General features: G+C 36.8%; 3 protein-coding genes across 4 annotated transcripts; 1 reads left to right on the top strand and 2 right to left on the bottom strand.

Annotated features, from left to right (window-relative positions):
* Positions 1 to 239: 239 nt before the first annotated feature.
* On the bottom strand, positions 240 to 1161 carry LOC109136430 (uncharacterized). Its single transcript, XM_048641888.2, has 2 exons — positions 767 to 1161; positions 240 to 522 (listed from the first exon to the last, which is right to left on the bottom strand). The coding sequence occupies exons 1-2, from the start codon at positions 1159 to 1161 to the stop codon at positions 240 to 242; spliced, it is 678 nt and encodes a 225-aa protein (XP_048497845.2).
* Positions 1162 to 10030: 8869 nt separating this feature from the next.
* LOC104907055 (GPI-anchored protein LLG1) lies at positions 10031 to 13331 on the top strand. 2 transcript variants are annotated; one of them, XM_048642680.2, is made up of 3 exons: positions 10031 to 10309; positions 11005 to 11061; positions 12559 to 13331. In XM_048642680.2, exons 1-3 carry the CDS (start codon positions 10279 to 10281, stop codon positions 12918 to 12920), a joined length of 450 nt encoding a protein of 149 aa, XP_048498637.1. In that variant the 5' UTR covers positions 10031 to 10278; the 3' UTR covers positions 12921 to 13331. The 2 variants fall into 2 exon arrangements, with proteins under 2 accessions (XP_048498637.1, XP_010694216.2); XM_010695914.4 differs by having other exon boundaries at positions 10033 to 10420.
* A 199-nt stretch (positions 13332 to 13530) lies between these two features.
* On the bottom strand, positions 13531 to 16951 carry LOC104907053 (B3 domain-containing protein Os04g0386900). Its single transcript, XM_010695913.3, has 3 exons — positions 16748 to 16951; positions 14954 to 15095; positions 13531 to 14208 (listed from the first exon to the last, which is right to left on the bottom strand). Exons 1-3 carry the CDS (start codon positions 16858 to 16860, stop codon positions 13900 to 13902), a joined length of 564 nt encoding a protein of 187 aa, XP_010694215.2. The 5' UTR covers positions 16861 to 16951; the 3' UTR covers positions 13531 to 13899.
* Positions 16952 to 18683: the final 1732 nt, after the last annotated feature.

Here is an 18683-nt window from a genome sequence, read left to right as displayed (position 1 = left end):
ACTTATACAACACATGTTATCTTGACTGATATGATATTGGAACAGTTTTTCCTTTGTTCTTAATCTATCCAGAATGCCAAACCAAGCAATAAATCTATGCCTGGGGAGAGACATTCTATTCCAGATTCCTGTTGCCCATGGCACCTGGGGAACAATATCAAGGAGCTTTTCATAAGCTTCGCTAATAGAGTAGGTACTATCGATCATTGCTCCATTGATGCATGCCTAGTAACTGTAACTCATTTTTGGTTTTGCATAAGACTCTTCATAATCCAACTAGCTCCAGATGGTGGTTGGAAGGACCACCAGTTAGCATTCTTAGTGTACACAGAGTGCACCCACCTTACCCACAGTTCATCCTTCTGTGCACCAATATGCCAAACTAGCTTCCTTACTGCTGCTATATTCCAGAGCTTGATATTTCTCATCCCCAGACCCCCATATTTTTTGGGAGAGCATACCTTGTCCCATCTGACATGCCCTATCCTCTCACTCATAGCTTTCCCACTCCACAAAAAGTGTCTGCAACATTCATTGATCTTGTTTAAAACTATCCCAGGCAACACAAAAATTTGAGCCTAGTAACTATGTATACTCATTAGAATTGAGTTTACCAGTTGAGCTCTTCCAGCAAAAGACAGGTTCCTAGTACTCCAAACTCTGATTCTTTGTGTCATTTTTTCAATCAAAGCATCACAATCTGCTGCTTTGATCTTCTTGGAGCTTATGGGAACTCCATATGAAAGGCAGACTTTCTTTTGCAAACCCAGAGAAATGGGAAATTCTTGTCGTCTCATCTTCTGCTATGGCAGTACTATACAGAGCTGATTTGCTTGTATTTGCTTGTAAACCAGAGGATTCAGTAAACAGCTTAATACCTTGTAATAGTAAGTAAGCTGATTTGGCTTCATCTTTGCAAAAGAGAAGCAAATCATCTGCAAAGCACAGATGATTCATCTTCATTGTTGAGCATCCAGTAAAAAACTTGAATTCCTGCAGCTCTCCTATATATGTCAAGATTCTAGTCAAATAATCCATACATAAGACAAAGAGCAAGGGGGGCATTGGATCCCCTTGTCTTAGCTCCCTCTTTGCAGCAGAGTAACCTTCAGGGCTTTCATTGATAAGAAGAGTGAATTTGGGAGTGGAAATACACTCCATTATGCATTGAATGAAGTGCTCAGAAGGCCACTAATAGATCTTTAACAAATTCCCACTCAATGGAGTCATAAGCTTTCCTCAAATCTACCTTCAACATGAGCCCTTTGACTTGGTTCCTTCTATTGCTGAATCTCGTCACCAGATCTTGACAAAGAAGTATGTTGCTAATAATGCTTCGAACATTAATAAAAGCCCCTTGGTTAGGAGATACTACCTCAGGGAGGACTCTGCTCAACTTTGTGCATATCAGCTTGGTGATTATTTTATACAACATAGAGCAACAAGCTATGGGTCAAAAATCACCCACTGCAGTTGGACACTTTATTTTAGGGATTAAAGTGATGGCAGTCACATTAATCTCTTTCAATAGCTTGCCAGTTCTAAAGAAATCATGCATAGCTTCTATAATATCTTGGCCTATATACTCCCAACTTTTCTTGAAGAAGTAGTTGGAGTAACCATCAAGTCCAGGAGATTTGTCATCAGGTATTGAGAATAGAGCACTCTTAATTTCTTCATTTGTGAATTTCAGAGTAAGATCAAATTGCTGCTGAGTAGATAGTACTCTTCCTTTTGCTATGATAGCTTGCTCAATCTTTCTCACTGCATTCCTACTGCCCAACAATGACTGATAGAATTCCACAAAGGCATCCACTACTTCAATCGATGTATTTGCCAAGGTTCCATCTTTCTTCCTTATCATGTTTATTCTATTATGAATGCGCCTGAGCTTTATACTCTGATGAAATAATTTTGTGTTGTCATCACCTTCTGTAAGCCATCTCACTTTGGCTTTTTGACTTAAGAAACTTGTATAGTTTCTATGAGCCAGATGATAAGCTTCCCTTGCCTCTTTTTCTTGACATCTCAATCTCAAATCTTTAGGATGATTGTGCATGTCTTTTTGTGCTTCAATCATGTTGTTATATGTCATAACATGTTGTTCTGACACATCACCAAACTGAGCCTTATTTAAGAGTTTTAAATCTTTCTTCAACTTTTTCATCTTGCTTACCACTTGGAACATTTTAGTTTCCTGAATTTGCTGCTGCCACACATTATTCACAATTGTAGAAAAATCATCAGCCAAGCACCACATATTAAAAAACCTAAATGGTTTTTTCTTACCACTGTCTAGAAATGATCTAATAACCAAAGGACAATGGTCATAATCTCCCTCTAGAAATATTATGACTTCTGATAGGGGGCAATCTGTGATCCAGGCTTCATTTCCCATAGCCTTATCAAGTTTACAAAAGACCCTATTCACATCTTCTTGTTTATTATTCCATGTAAAATACTGCCCCACAAGACTTCACTTCCACCATTCTACATCTATCCATACACTCCTTAATTCATGTCTGCAATTTCCCTTGCTCTAACAAGAAGCCCAATTCTATCCTCTCTACTCATGATTGCATTAAAATCACCCATGATTATCCAAGGCTTATCAACTATATCAAGTGCCAATAAGTCCTTCCATAGACTTTCTCTTCCCGGTCTATCATTCAAATAAACCATAAACAAATGTGCAAAAAAACTTTTTGCCACTATTTATGACTTGGACCTTAACATGAATCATCTTGCTTGAGCTAAGCAGAATGTTCACATTAACTGCAGTTGGATGCCAACCTAGTATTATTCTCCCATTACCATGCCACATGTTATTTGTGGTGATACACCATCCAGGACACACATTTGGATAAAAGTTACCCAGAGCAGGAGCTTTTATCTTTGTTTCTAGAAGGCTAAACAATCTGATATTGTGAGTAGCAATAAAATTTCTCACCTCTAATTGCTTTTTTCGATTGTTTATCCCTCTCACATTCCAACATAGGATGTTATCCATCCATGGTAGGGGGCTCTCCCTCCCCCTCACCATGTTCAACCCTTATTAAATCTTCTTCCTGTACCTCCTGCATCCTTCCGTCCTCTTTAGTGCTTAACACAGCAAAAGTATTGGCAACACTAACTGGTTCCACCACATGTGTGACTCTTGTGATATGCCCTGCAGCCTTTTGAAAGCCATCTACATTCTTCTGAATGATTTTTTCCTTTTGAACCCACACTTTATCCCCTGGCTTCTTCTGCTTCTTCTGTATACATTCCATAGCAGAATGTCCAATGCCAGAACATTTATCACATCTGATAGGCATCCATTCATAATGAACACATTGTTTCATCATCACCCCTTCTCATTTTCAAACACAATTTCATCTGGAGATGCATGTTCATCCTTGTTCTATCATAATTTGAGCAAATTGCAACCTATGCTTATTAATGGTGGATTGGTCCAATTTTATAGGTTTTCCAATACCATAGCTTAAATAAACATCTTTCACCCCAATATTTCAAATCTAGTGTTGGTAATTAAACCCATATCGGAACAGTTTTGAGGTCCTCTTTCTGAAAATTCATCTCTGAGTGCCATTGTTTAACAATGAGAGGTTTCTTGTCAAAAAATTGAAAGCCAGAATTCAGCACCACATCTCTTTGTTCTATATTGTGAAATCTCGCAATAAAGATCCCCTTATTAACAGCCACAATTTTCTCTATCCCTTTTTTCGCCCAAATTCTTCGAAGATAGGTTTCCATAACATGGAAGGGTGGATTTGCGCCCACAACATAGCATACTACAGCAGATTCCCAATATTCAATTTCCTCCTTAACATCATCAAATTCAATTTTAATTGCAGATTGTTCCATAATAATACCTAGATCATCTGATTGAACTTTCTCAAATTCATTTAACAAAGTTCGAGCTTGAGGCTTACCTCCATTAATGGCATCCAGCCAACCTTGAGTCTTCTTCATGATAGTAAGCCATTCTGACAGTGTTGCCTTCTCCTTTGATTGATTTTGCAACTCCTTCAATGAACTTTCAGGCATTTCAATTTTGGGGGTTTGAATCATCAAAGTTTCAATTCCGTGCAATTCAGCCACCGATTGTGTTTTTGTCCTGTGATTGGGCTTACAGAACCCTTCATATTCTCTTTATTACTGTTCTTACCTCTTGATTTCTTCGCTTTTGCCTTTGATCGTCTTGCCATGGCGGACGGTGTAGGATAAGAGAGGATTCTTATCGTGCACCGCGAGAGAATCGTTTTGCGTGAAAAAATTATATATATTAGTCAATTTTCCGGCATTGGCTTTTCTTGCCATCCCTTTCTCATTAAATGAGACCAACCTTTTTTTTTCTATCCCCCTAAAATGAGAAGCAAGGTGAAAGAGTTTGGTTAGGTTAAGGGATTAAGAAAGAAAAAAAAAGGTTGATCTCATTTAATGAGGAAGGAAGGGAAGAAAAGTTAATGCGAAAAAATTACTTTTTGGCCGAAAAACGTTGAGGTGGTCTTAAGTACCAAAAGAAAATATAATAATAGGTCTTTTTCAACAAAAGAGTTTTATTAGATCTTTCTCAACAAAATAGCTATTTTAATAGGTCTTTCCTAACAAAAAGTTCATAATAATAACTACACATGATCAAGGTTTTCTAACTTTGACTAAAATATTCCATGTGAGAAATATAAAAAAATTATAGAAAGATTACATATAATTATAAGGAAAAATTGTGAAATAGTACCTTTTATAGCACTGACTTTGTGAACTAGTACCTTTATTGTTTTTTTTTGTCAACTAGTACCTTTAAGTTGTGAAAGCTTTTATTTTCAGTACCTTTACTAGATTTTCCGGGCAAAACAGTCAACATTCCGACGTTGACTCCTGATTTCCACCAAATTGTGCGCGTGAGTTACACATCTAATGTTTGAACCCCTCTCCCCACTCGCCTAAAATATAACTCCCATTTAACTCAATCTCTTTCCCCAAAAACAAAACCTTGACCCTAAACTCAAAACTCTCCATTCTTACCCTAAATTTCACCTTGTCAAAGAGAATTCAACTCTTGGGCTAATTTCAGTCTTCTTCAATTTCAAAGGTATGTTAATTAATTCCTTTTCGTTTTATTTTCGGAAAATTAGGGCTAATTTTTTTTTTTTAATCTTATAGAAGAATGTCTTCTTCAAAGTCTGGATCTTCCTCAGCCAAACGTACTAGGAAGTGTGGATGTGGAGTCCCAGTTGCTGAAAAAAGATCATGGACTGTTGATAATCCAGGGAGGAAATTTATAGCATGCAAATTTTATGACAAGGAGAGTGGGCACAGGGGATGTGAGTTTTTGATTGGGTGGACCAAGGTTCGACTGAATGGCAGAAGGACACCATCAATCAATTGGTGTTGGAGAAGCAAATTCTGAAATCTCAGAATACACTACTGAAGAGGGAAATTAGTAGGCATCAGGAGGATAAATTGATGATGATTAGTGAAATTGAAGAGCTAAGGTCAGGGGTATGAATGATGGACCTAAGCATGGTATTAGGGGCTCCAAAATCTAAGGCATTTGTAATTGTTGTTGTTATACTAGTTATTTCACTCTTTTGTATGAAGTATTAGATGAAGATTGACATTCTACTTAGTACCATGTTAGTGTTTGATGTTGTAGGTGTTGCTTTGTATGTGGCAGTAGAAAAAAGTCCACAAATTTTCACTACTTTGTTGTATGTGGCAGTAGAAACAAGCCTAACAATGATCAATGAAAATGGTTTTTGAACATTCTCCATAAAAGATTGTTGTAAGATTTCAGTTGTTGAACTTTGTATTGCAATTGAAATAAGAAGCACACATGATTGTTCAAAAAGATTTCTTTTGCATTCTAATAAGAACAATGAGGATCAACAGTCATTACAATCATGGGACCATTACAATGCAAAAAAAAACATACTAATTGTTCAACATAATGAGTTTAGAGCAAACAAAAAAAAAACCAATTGAAACATCTCAGATTTGTGCACTTCCATCAAGGTTGTGAGAGAGGTGGTCCTTCTGTTTCAGGGACTTGTTGGCTCTCCTGATCCTCTGCTACTTGTGCACCCCTCTTAGGCTGCTTCTTCTTCATCCTGAAAGAACCGGTTTTGGCAGGCCTTCCAGTCTTCTAGGTGGGGGGGGGGGTGCAGGATCATTAGTGCATTTCTTCTTGTTATGGCCATAGTTCCTACAGTTGGAGCACTGGACTGGTTTTTTTTCTTCACAACCAGTTGTGAAACTTTCTCAGGCTCCCCTTCCCCTGCCTCCTTCACTCTCTTCTTCTTAGAAGGCCTTCCAGGTAGCTTCCTAAATGGGGGTGGCTCTGGTCTGACATGAGGTGTCTTCTCCCACTGCCTCATCCCAGGCATAGGGTTGAATGTAGGAGCATAGGTGAGCCTAAATGCCTCCTTGCTGTAGGCTTGATGGACATAGTCCTCTGGATCAGCCCTATTTCTCATGATGCACCTAAAGGCATGGCAACATGGAATGCCACTAACATCCATCTAAAGCAACCACAAGTTCTCTCCTTAAGATCCACCACATATATATCATCACCATGCTTAACCTCAAACTTGTCAACATGGGACTTAGTCTCAAAACAGTTCCTTGCAATGTGTTGTGCAACTTCTAGTTGCTTCAAAGCAGCAGGCATGATCTTACCTTCATACTTCTCCAATCCATCCCTTTTCTCACAACACCTCTTCATTACATATCGTCTTATCCACTCCATCATAGTTAGGATAGGTTGTGCTCTTGCATCCCTAATCACATTATTGAATGACTCACAACAATTATTGAGGATCATGGCTGACTTGGTCTTGGTTGAAAAGGCATGTCTGCTCCAATGCTTGGGTGGGATCTTGCTCAAATAATTAAATGCATCCTTGGATAGCATCTTGATTGACTCCATTTGAGCCTCAAACACTTCCTGCACAAATGTAACAAACACCACACCCACATCAGACCTTATGAACATCAAATGCACATACTAATTAGGAAAAGATCCACTACCCTAAATATACCTTACTGGAAGCCCTAGCTGCTTTCCAAAAGCATAGCCTAAATGCCTCTCCTGGATGGGCCAATTTAAAATTGGCCCATATATGCCTACAGCAATACCTGACTTCAGCATCAGGAATGACCTTTGAGAAGGCATTAAGCAAACCCTACATCAAGTAGTATAAGTTAGTGAAGTATACACAGTAGAAGAACAAAATAATAAGATTTGAAGATGTACACTCACCTTCTGCTTATCTGACATGAAAGCCAGATCATCCTTCTCATGCAACCAGGTTACATGCTCTGTAACAGAGCCAAGATCTTTCACCAAGAGCTCCAGAAACCACTGCCAAGTGTCCTTATTCTCTGCCTCCACTATAGCCCAGGCCACTGGGAACAAATTGTTGTTCCCATCCTTACCCACAGCAGCCAAACAAATCCCTGGAAAAGTCCCTCTCAAATGACATCCATCTACACCCAAAATATGCCTACACCCTTGTATGAATCCCTCTTTGCAAGGTTGTAAACAGATGTACAACCTCTCAAACATAACAGGTGGCCTCTCTATGTTACTTACACAAACATAAGCAGAAGAACCAGGGTTGTACTTTTGGATAGCAGCTGCATAATCCCAAACCCTATGGTATTGGTCAGCTGCACTTCCATGTATGTGCTCCAAAGCCATTTGCCTAGCATAATATGCTTTATAGTACTGCACATCAACCCCTAGTTCCCTTTGAATTCTAAGTATGAAAGCTTGAATACTCATTTTAGGATCATCCCTAAATGCATCTATAAAGTGCTCAGCTATAAAAGCACAAGTTGCTTTACTGTTAGCATTCTGAAAACCACAACATGCTTAGCCTTAAACTCCTAATCTGAAATGTCTCCTCACCCCTCATTTTTCTTGCATGAATTTTAAAAGTACACTTTCTTTTTAATGTACAAGTGCACATCACTCTCTTAGAAGCTTTCCATTCACAGTTACATCTATACTTGCAATACAAAGTGATTCTATCCTTGTTATTATGCAAAAAGTAATAATCATACCCATGTTTCACAGCATGATACCTGATTGCTTTCCTCAGAACATTGTTTGAAGGAAACTTCAAGCCAAGCTTTAACTCCACTGGTTTCTTGAAATCAACCTCTGGGTTGAATGTTCCATAGTCATCAGCTTCTTCATCACTTCCTCTCAAGCTCCCCTCCTCTGCTGAGTCTTCATTTAAATCATCATCAGTTGGGATAATGAACTGCTCCTCCCCTTCTGGTTCAGGTCTTCCCACCTGGGATGGCTGCTCAGTTGTTGCTCTTTGCTGCTCACTAGCTTCACCAATTACACCATCATCATGCCTAATATTTTCAGTATTTATCCTCTGGGATACATTTTCAGAGAACAGATCTGGGCTTGGTCTATCCTCATCAACTTCCTCAGTATACAGAACATCATCTTCTGTATTGTCTTTGCTTTTTGAAGACTTTGAGGCCCCCCCACCTGCTATATTCCTTCTGACTTGAAGTTTAGGTCTTCTAGGTTTTTTTTGGGCTTTATGTGAGGGTTCAGCAATGGGCCCATTAACTCCAACTAGGATATCATTCTCATCCCAACCAAAGTCCATGTCCAAACTATATCCTTCTTGGTGGCCCAAAGTGTCAGCAACATCCATGTCCATATCCCTCCTATCCACCACAAAACTTGGGTCATCAGCACTGTCATCATCATCACTTTCATCTCTCTCCCCCCCACCATCCCCACCATCTGCATTATTCCCTGAGTCCTCATTTTCATCACTACCATGGTACTCATCATCACCATTCCCTGATCCTCATCTCCACTACTATCATCATCATCAGGCCAATGTTCAACCCAAATTGTGACCATATTATTCTGATCCCTTGTCTCCAATAATTCAGCAAGGCAAGCATCATTCTTGTATTGTTTAAGCCCTTTCTCTAAACTTAACCCCTTCCTCCTATACCAAATGACACCCACATTTGGGAACCCCAAATCATTCCTTATGATATGTGAGAATGTCCGGTAACAAATATTATCTTCCCTTTCCTTAATATATATTGAAACCCCATCACCATCATATATATCAGTTTCTTACCCCTTTTAGTTTCCACAAAAAAACCCCCATACCAAATTTTCAAGTTAGCAGGCCTACCAAGGTTAGGTCTTTGTCTAATAGACTCCAATTTTGTCCTCATTCTGTGACAAATTAAGTATTTTCATAATTTAATAAACATCAAATATAGTATTTGCACATCATTAATTTAGGGCATTAAGATAATACACAAAGTTCAGTTTTTTTATACTACATTGTTTAATTATTCATCAACACACTAATCAATGTAATTTAACTAGTTAAATAAAGAATGAATTACAGATAAAGATGCACAAAAGGGAAAACAAGTACCTTTGTTTAGATTCGCTGTTTTTGTGGTCCACAAAGACCAAATGCAGTAACTTTTCACAGAAGGACGATGACTCAGCTTACCAGAACAATCCAAAGGAAGAAAGAGACAGAGAGGAGAGAGAATGTGATAAGAGAGAGAGAGAATTTACTGAAAATGAATAGAGGTTGGTGAGAAAGTAAAGATGGGAGATGAAAGAGTGGGAAATTGGTGGGAAAATGGAGTTAAAAGAGGAGAGTGAGAACACGCTCCTTCAGAAGCAAAAAAAAATCGCACAATTTGGTGGGAAATCAGGAGTCAACGTCGGAATGTTGACTGTTTTGCCCGGAAAATCTAGTAAAGGTACTGAAAATAAAAGCTTTCACAACTTAAAGGTACTAGTTGACAAAAAAAAACAATAAAGGTACTAGTTCACAAAGTCAGTGCTATAAAAGGTACTATTTCACAATTTTTCCTAATTATAACTTAAAACATGATACAAAATTACAAATAGAATAGAATGAAACTCTGCACAAATCTAGTCCACTACAAAACTTCTCAAATTTAAGCTATGTCTAGAAACTTTCTTTGACTGGAGGACTGCCTGTGTCCCACTTTACTGGTCTACCCGCTAAGACAGCAAGCTGGCAATGATACTGAAATTCACAAAATCTAAATCAAGTCCACCCCCTCACCCCCTACCCATGCATTTCCTAAATCATTATCACTTTGTTTTACATTCTCATACTCGTACCATAATTCCATAAATACAAGTATATCTCTTTGTTTTCTCTCAAGTAACTGCAGAAGCTTTCAAAAGAGAGACACAAAAAGAGGGAGGGGAGGTTTATTTATTACTCAATGGAATTGAAGAAAAATATGTATAGTCAATGTAATTTAATCTTGTACAACTCTTCTAGTACTGGAATTACTACATTAATAACATCAGTTATGTGCATGGTTCTATTGTCTGGCTTTTCTTCAGCTTCTGCCTATTCTTCAGGTTCATATAATATTCTTCTTATTTTTTCTCTTCTCTTTTCCTTGTTTTTGTTTGCTTTCTAGCAACAAATTTCCACTACTTAAAATCACATGAGTCATGATCAATAGTCACGAATGCTCCCCCGTCTATCAAGGATGTCTTGATCTAGTAGTTAAGATTGAGAGTGTTGTGAACGATAAGTCACATGTTCGAATCTCCCCTCCACTTCTTTATATTTTAAGACGAACTAGGAGCTCAGAAAGTCAGAACTCCCACCTTCGAGTTATGAGGTTAAAGATTCGATTCTCTTCATCCTCAAGTTGGAAAAATGTGAAATACTTGCTTAGTTTCTAAAATAAAGTCATCCACATCTTGAATTATAGTTAATATAATATATTTTACGTTAGACAAAATTTTCACTAAAGTTGAGACGTACCCTTATTATTGATCATCCACTTTGTTTTTCCGTTGTGTTTTCTTTTCCTCCAATCTCTATAGACAAAAGAAGATGTTAAGTAGATTGTAAGAGTACATGTTTTTACATAGTTTATGAAGATCAAGTGTAGTCTTTATATGATATAGATGTCTTTTTTTAATTGAAACAGATCAATTGCAACACCCTCGAATTTCTGTTGGACGAAATCTCCTCCAGGTGTTAAAAGGTAAATTCAACAATTTTCAAACTATCCTTTGGTTATAAATGTCTTGCTTTACTTGTAATGAAATAAGCTGGTTACCCCAAATTATTATTACTATTATAATAATAATAATAATAATAATAATAATAATAATAATAATAATAATATTATTATTATTATTATTATTATTATTATTATTATTATTATTGAAAAAATCCATAAGAATATAGGATGTACAGTCCATTACTATAGCCTGTAGGAGTGAAGACTAACGTTACATACTTAGATAGTTATTCATCAACATGGAGTAGAGGGAGGACAAAACTACGTAGACCTCTAGATTTGAAAATGTCATGTCTCATATGCATGCTTATTTTCTTTTTTATTAGTTGGTAAGATAAAAAGACAGCTAACTTTTTTGGATTTTTGGTCCAATATATATAGGTCATACACTTGATAATATTAGGGAAAAAAGACAGCTAACTTTCTTAGTTCTTATGTAGTAGAAGTATTTTTTCAAGTTGATGGAATTGCATATGACGCAATTGATGTTCGAAGCATCAACTACTCCCTATTCGATTTCTTATTTTTTGCTTTGAAGTGTCCTACTCATTTTTTTTCTTTTATTAAGATAGAATTAGGGTCATTTATTAGGGCGTACAAAAAGACCAATAACATAAGACTTCTCGTTTTAGGTCTCAAAATTTTAAATTTATTGTTTACTTTTAGTCACATGATCATAATACTCATGTTTTAAGTACTCTCTTTTTTTGTAAAATTTAATATATGATAAATTTTATAAATAATAAATACTTATTCCATGAAGTATTTCATAATCATGCACAATAATTTGTGTTTAAGGAATTAATGTCAATTATTAGCAGAAGGCCTTCATCCTTTTGAAGACAGCCCTGGATAGAATCATATACAAATCTATCTATACAAATATATTAAAAGGCGTGCATAAACAATAAATTGTGCCATATGGCGCTCTCTCTAGGGAGTGAGTTTTAGTTCATGTAATCCACGTACAATAAAAAATTTAGAAATTACATAGTATAGGGTTTGATCTCAAGACTTCAAGTACATATGCTAAAGTCTTAACCACTAGACAAAGTTGTATTTAGTGTTATTACATAAAGTATCATATTAATAAATGAAATTTTTTCTTACCCGGGGCCTAGCCCGGGCTTAGCCCGGGCCTAATAACTACTCCCTCCGTCCCATAATATAGTGCTTGTTTCTTTTTTCACGGTCTCCAAAACGTAACTTTGACCTTTAATATCTTCAATTCTTTATTAATAAAAATATAAAAAGTTGATATTATGAAACAACACATTGAGACGAATCTAACAAGATCCTACATGAATATGTTTTTTTATATATACAAATGAGAATATTCGGTCAAAGATTTTAAAGTTTGACCATCAAAAATGAAATAGGCACTATATTATGGGACGGAGGGAGTAGTAATTATGGAATAGAAGCACAATTATTTAACTTCATTTAATGATATGGCAGATTGCCCAATCGATGTTGAGAACTTGAACTACACCGTCATAACAAGCAAATGCAAAGGACCCAGATATCCTCCCAACCTATGTTGTGAGGCCTACAGGGAATTGGCGTGCCCTTACAGTGTCGAAGTTAACGACTTGACCAACAATTGTGCAACCACCATGTTCAGCTACATCAACCTCTACGGCAGATACCCGCCTGGCCTTTTCGCCAATGTGTGCCGCGATAGTCGCCGAGGTCTTGAATGCACTGATGCTCAGATGTCCACGTTCTCTCACGCCACTCCCAGTAATTCTACTGCTGCACCCAGTCCTACCATAGTTCTCAGCTTCTTTCTTCCAATGTTGTATTACATGCTCCTATAATTTCTTGCTTCTTTTGGAATATTACAACCTTGACATGTTGTAAAACTATGTTTCCTATATGGTGAGGAGTGTGTATCGATTATATTATACTTCTTCCGTTTCACAATAAGTGAAACATAGAAAAAGTACACAGATACCAAGGAATATAGAGAAAGAAAGTTGGGAACACAATAAAGTAGAGTGATCAAACAATAGGTTGTCGTCCCCTCTTACTTTTTGGTGGCATATTTGTAATAAAAGTGAAATTTTTTTTACCATGTAGAGCTTTGTATCACTTAGTGTAAATATGCAAATAAGGAAAGTGTTTCACTTATTGTGAAACGGATGAAGTATTATACTTGGTCTTGGAGTACATAAAATACACGCAAATAAAGTATACAAATACACTAACCTCTATATTGGTTTTATTTACTCACTTGCCTCTTGAGGAGAACTTTGACAGTAAATTCCACTGTTATAAGTATATATTATGACATTTTCATGTAAAATCTTGTTAAATTCCTTCAAGTGTATAATGAGTATTTATAGTATATACTAATATTCAAAAGTACGCATTGATTACTAAAGTGAAGCATATCACTGATGTGTTAAGGAATGATATATTTCTAAATATGCTAAAAGGGTACAAACAATATGGAATTCAACAGAAATTTTTACACTATTCAAATGCAATCACATAGGCATATGCCAAACCAAGCAAATGACATTGAATTTCTTTGCAAAGCACGAACGATGCTTGTTAGATGACTCGAGAGCTCATCGTTGCAAACTTGCAACATCTCACAATTACTACATGTGAATTGTTCTTCTCTTTTACAAATCCATAGCCCCTATAGATACCCACATGTGTGCCAAGGTCATTAATAGCAAGCTATGTCACAATAACCGTCAATGTCACTGTGCCATACCTCAATGAAAGAGAGAACTTACTAAAGAAATTTAAGTCTAGACCCTAAACTTATCTGCTTAATCGTAGTCTTTACTCAATAACTACGGGGTTATTGCTTGAACCATGTTCTCTGTCCAGTAAAACAGATGGAAAATCACCTCGAAGAACCTGAACCTTGAACTTTAAGGATGTATCACTGCGTTCCATGATTTCGAAAACACAGGCATCTCCAACCTTGAGCCTATTATCAATAACAAATTCTTTCCACGAGGAAGAGTCGATTCTTTTAAGATGTGCGCCATTGCCCATATAAGTCAACTTCCAACTTCTTTTGCCTCGAGTGAAAGTCAATGGGACTGATTTTGTGGGAAGTAATCGAGTACTTTCTGAAGGAACTGCCTGAATGGCATCAATGGGGGTAGAAAAGATCAGTGCATTACTCTTTTAAAGCTCTCATAGATGTACTGCTAATCTAAGTGGTTGCTTTACACGTATGGTTAAATATAGGAAGTTATATATCCTAGGAAATAATTTTACCATGTGGTTGCATTCCTAAGAAGTGCAAGGTTTTGTTTGGTTGATCCTGGGAATTTGTACTTATCTAGGAGACCCAGGTAACCGACTTCCTCATTTCCTGGGAAGTACAATTTCCTGACTTCCTAGGAAGTGCAATTTCCTACGTTTTTCTCAACCAAACAACTCCATATATAATCTTCCGCTTTCCAGAAAAATCTACTTCCTATGTCTATGTATGCAACCAAACAAGGACTACGCATGCCAGATAGCTATGTCCATGACATTAGACAACAAGACAGTTCAACTGTGCTCAGGGAAAAGCCCATTAAGAGGATGACAGTTCAACTGTTACCAAAAGCTTAATATAAAAATCTAACAAGAATAATTTCATGGAGATGAGCATGCATTCATATCACACAGAAACGATGGTAATAGTCATTTAGCAACAATGATAAGTACACTCATGCGCTAAATGACGTGAGCACTTTGGTCGAAAAATTAAACCAACATCTTTCCTGAAAAACAGAATTAAACCAACATCCAGAAGATGAGAATGATAACTCAAATCATTGCTTCATTCTCCTAATATACACCAGTGAAGCATAAAGAGTTAAGAGGAAAGCCTTACAATATGATACGAAGGGAAGACATGGGATTTGCAAAGGACAAAATCAAAGAAGGGCTTCCCCGTAAGTGGCTCAATTTCATCATCGGAACAGGTTTTTTCTGACACGGGTTCAGATGTTTGCTCCTCTTTCATCATTCTCAATCTGTTTATATCTAACACAAAACGGTCCATAAGTATGAAGATTTAATGTGTGTACAGAAGATAGAAACTTGAAGTCTTGAAGCATGACAAAATCATCAAGAATTCCCACGAAACAGTTAATAGGTGAACCAACAATATCAAACCAACAAGCATCAAGCAAGCAGAATTGCCTATGTACAGTAAAATGTCCAGCTTGAAATGGAGGGTTTTTAACACACACACACACCCCCCCCCCCCCCCAAGCCCCACACAGGAAAAAAAAAAGTATAAAAGAGCAATTAAGGGATGGAATTACAGCTACATGAGATGTTGCACATCTTATTCTAATCAAAGACTCTGATCTCCTCACCTTATTTTTCTTATTTTAGGACAAATAAGTTCAAATACTTGAATTAAGATGATATAAGTTCTATACAATATGGCTGCCTAAGTTCAAATGACAATTACGATATTTTTTTTCAAGGACAACTACAACCATATGTTAGAGAGACACAAATACATTAAAATTCAGGGCCAATAAGTTACAAGTTCATATAAAAAATGTTAAAAGAAAGTAATCTAAGCTATTTAGGGTGTGTTTGGTTGGACAGAAAACATTTCCAACGGGAAGTGATTTTCCATGAAAAACATTTTCTAGAGGAAAACTCATTTCTAAATTGATATTCCTCTATTTAGGAAAGTGTGGCTTCCCTTACCTCTCTAGGAAAGTAATTTTCCATCCTTGGGAATTGAAGTTCAACTAACATTTTCCCTCTTTGATCTGGACCAACCCAAAGAGAGGAAAATGAGAAAAAATAGTTTTCCCACAAACATTTTCCTCCCAACAAAACACACCCTTAGAACAATCATTATTTGTAGATCTTAATAGCAAATATCTCCTTCAAACAAAGGACAAACCAAAACGACGTCTGGATTATGCCAGTGATAATAGAAGTGTTCAATCTTTTTAATGGTTGTCTTGTCTTCTAACGAACTCGAGCACCATGTCCATGAAGTAGTAGGCTTTTTGGCCAAAATACTTAATTTAACTTAATGTTATCCTTTGTTCACCAAAAAAAAAAAAAAAATCTTTTTAATGGTAACAGTTTCCACCAAATTACATATTAGCAAAATTGCTGTTGCAATATCTTAAGGATTACTTTCGACGCAAAGCGAAATTAACTTAATGGCATAAGCAAGGTTGCTTAGAGTCACTATTCTACACTACTTGTTAGCCTCAAACCAACACATTGCAAACTCCTACTTCACCCTACTAGTAATTTAGTTTACGCATAAACTCTAAACTTTGATCAACTGGCCAATATTGAAGATAATTTGTCAGGTTTTTCATATGTTTTCTCAGTTCTATATATCATCCAAAAAAATCATCTTTTCTACTATAATCAACAAATTAAGATGTTTTAAAATCTTATTAACGATAACTTGAATCACACCCACAAAAAGCTCAGCAATTTGAGCATGAGAAAATGCCTATCAAATTTATATTGAACTGTATGACATGAACATGAAGCATAGAATTTATTTCTCAAAAGGTCCAATCAACAGAAAAACAAGATACCCAGAAAATCGTAATTATGTTTACCTCAAACATGAACAATTGGTAAAATTCAAAGGTAATAAATGTAAGATTGTCTCATAAAAACCGAAATTTACCTGAAAGAAAGGGGTAGAATGCAGAATATGGCCGTGTGAGAGTGAGCCCACCACCGAGTAAGCCCCCCAAGAATTGTGTTGCTTGTTTTTGTTCCGGTAGAAGTCGAACGCATTAAACTCAGGTGTCGTTATCAAAAAATATGATGTGATAGGACAATCCCATGACTTTCAGGCTCAGTTTAGTAAGGTGTAAGATATATTTTACGAAAACGAGTTCTTCTTTTTCCTTTTATTTTGTGTTGTTTGGTTTGGTGAGGGAAGTCCGATAAGTTTTTTTTTTATCGAGGAGTTTGAGGTGAAAATCATTTTCCTTTCAAGGAGGAAAAATACATTTTCTTTAAGTAATTTTTTACTAGAGCTTATAGGTGATTATGGGCCGGGACGGGATATCTTTGGCCAAAAAAAGTGGCCCGTTTCGGACTAAAGTTGCGGGCCGGGCCAAAAAATCCGCACCAAAGCCCGTTATTTCGAACCAGCCTAGCGGGCTTTTCGGACCATTTTCGAATCGGGTTGAAAATTAGCCTATCTTTCCAAATTTAAGTTCCTCGTAGCTCGAAATTTTTGCCCAAAAAATCGGGTCGGGTCGAGGCCAGCCGTAGGCCAAAAAAGTTGTGTCTAAAATCCACCCATTTTCGGGTCGGCCGGGCTCACCTTGTTTACCTCTACCTTTTACAATCTTCTTATCCATCTTCTCCATCTTCTCCCTTCTCCTTCCATTTTTCTCTTTTCCATAACTTTTTTTTATATTGAACCAAACAAAAGAAAATTAGTTTTGCACTTGAATTTTCCATTGTAAAATGTTTTACATGAAAAGTCATTATATATTTAAAAATGTTTTACATCCAATCAAATGTAGCCTCAATTTTTCTTCTAGCGTGGACAGTTTGAGAGGAACTACTTCGTGTAAGGTCGTAGGTAGGAGAAATTCTAAGGTGGTCATAGTGCAATAATGGTCATGAAAGATGTGGGATATGAATGAATGTAAGCCACAAGTTTATAAAAATGGATTCAAGACCAACTTGAAACTTGGGCCTTTGAACAAAATTCTGCAATTTAAACCCAATTTTACACGAACCGAAGAGTAAAATAAAAAGAAATAATTGTATTTGTACCCACTCCAATCTCCGGTACATTTCCTTAGTGGAAGGTTTTCGAGTGGTTCGTTGATTGATCGATCGGTAACATTGGTGATTGAAAAAGATTTGAAAGAAAAACTCTTGTTTCATACAAAGAAGGAGGCACTGATAATTCTAGGCTCTCAAAAGACCTAGTAACATCCCTTTGTCATATATATACTAGAAGAGATACAATCACAAGGTGACAGCACACCAAGAGAATAACAACAAAATACATGATCATAAGAAGACAAAAAAACGATCACAAAATAACTGCCAACATAGCAGTACTGGCAACAGACACCAGACCCATTAACCTACTGTTTACAGATACCAGAGATATTTTAGAGCAGCAGTAAGGCAGCAGTAAGGAACCCATGATTAGTAATGATCACATGGTTCTATATCCCCTCCGCAAGTTGGACTTGGTTTAAGCATACAAGTCCTAACTTGGAAGCTAAGAAGAAATGTTGAACAGCTGATAAAGATTTTGTAAGAATATCAGCCAATTGGAGTGAGGACTTCACATGAGCTGTAGTAAGAAGCCCTGCTTCAATATTTTCACGAATGTAATAGCAATCAAGTTTAAGGTGTTTTGTGCGTTCATGAAACACATCATTGTGAGCAATGTGTTCAGCTGAGATGTTGTCACAGAAGAGAGTGACAGGAAGAGAGAGGGGTTGATGCAAGTCTTCAAAGAGACCAGTGAGCCAAGCAAGTTCTGCTGTAGTCATGGACATGCTTCTGAGTTCAGCTTCACAGGAGGATTTAGAGATGACCTTTTGTTTTTTAGTTTTCCAGGAGACTAAACATCCTCCTAA

The sequence above is a fragment of the Beta vulgaris genome, chromosome 4 (assembly GCF_026745355.1).
Source record: "Beta vulgaris subsp. vulgaris cultivar EL10 chromosome 4, EL10.2, whole genome shotgun sequence".
Classification (NCBI taxonomy): domain Eukaryota; kingdom Viridiplantae; phylum Streptophyta; class Magnoliopsida; order Caryophyllales; family Amaranthaceae; genus Beta; species Beta vulgaris.
The sequence above is the reverse complement of the archived record's forward strand: the minus strand, read 5'-3'. Positions and strand labels throughout refer to the sequence as shown.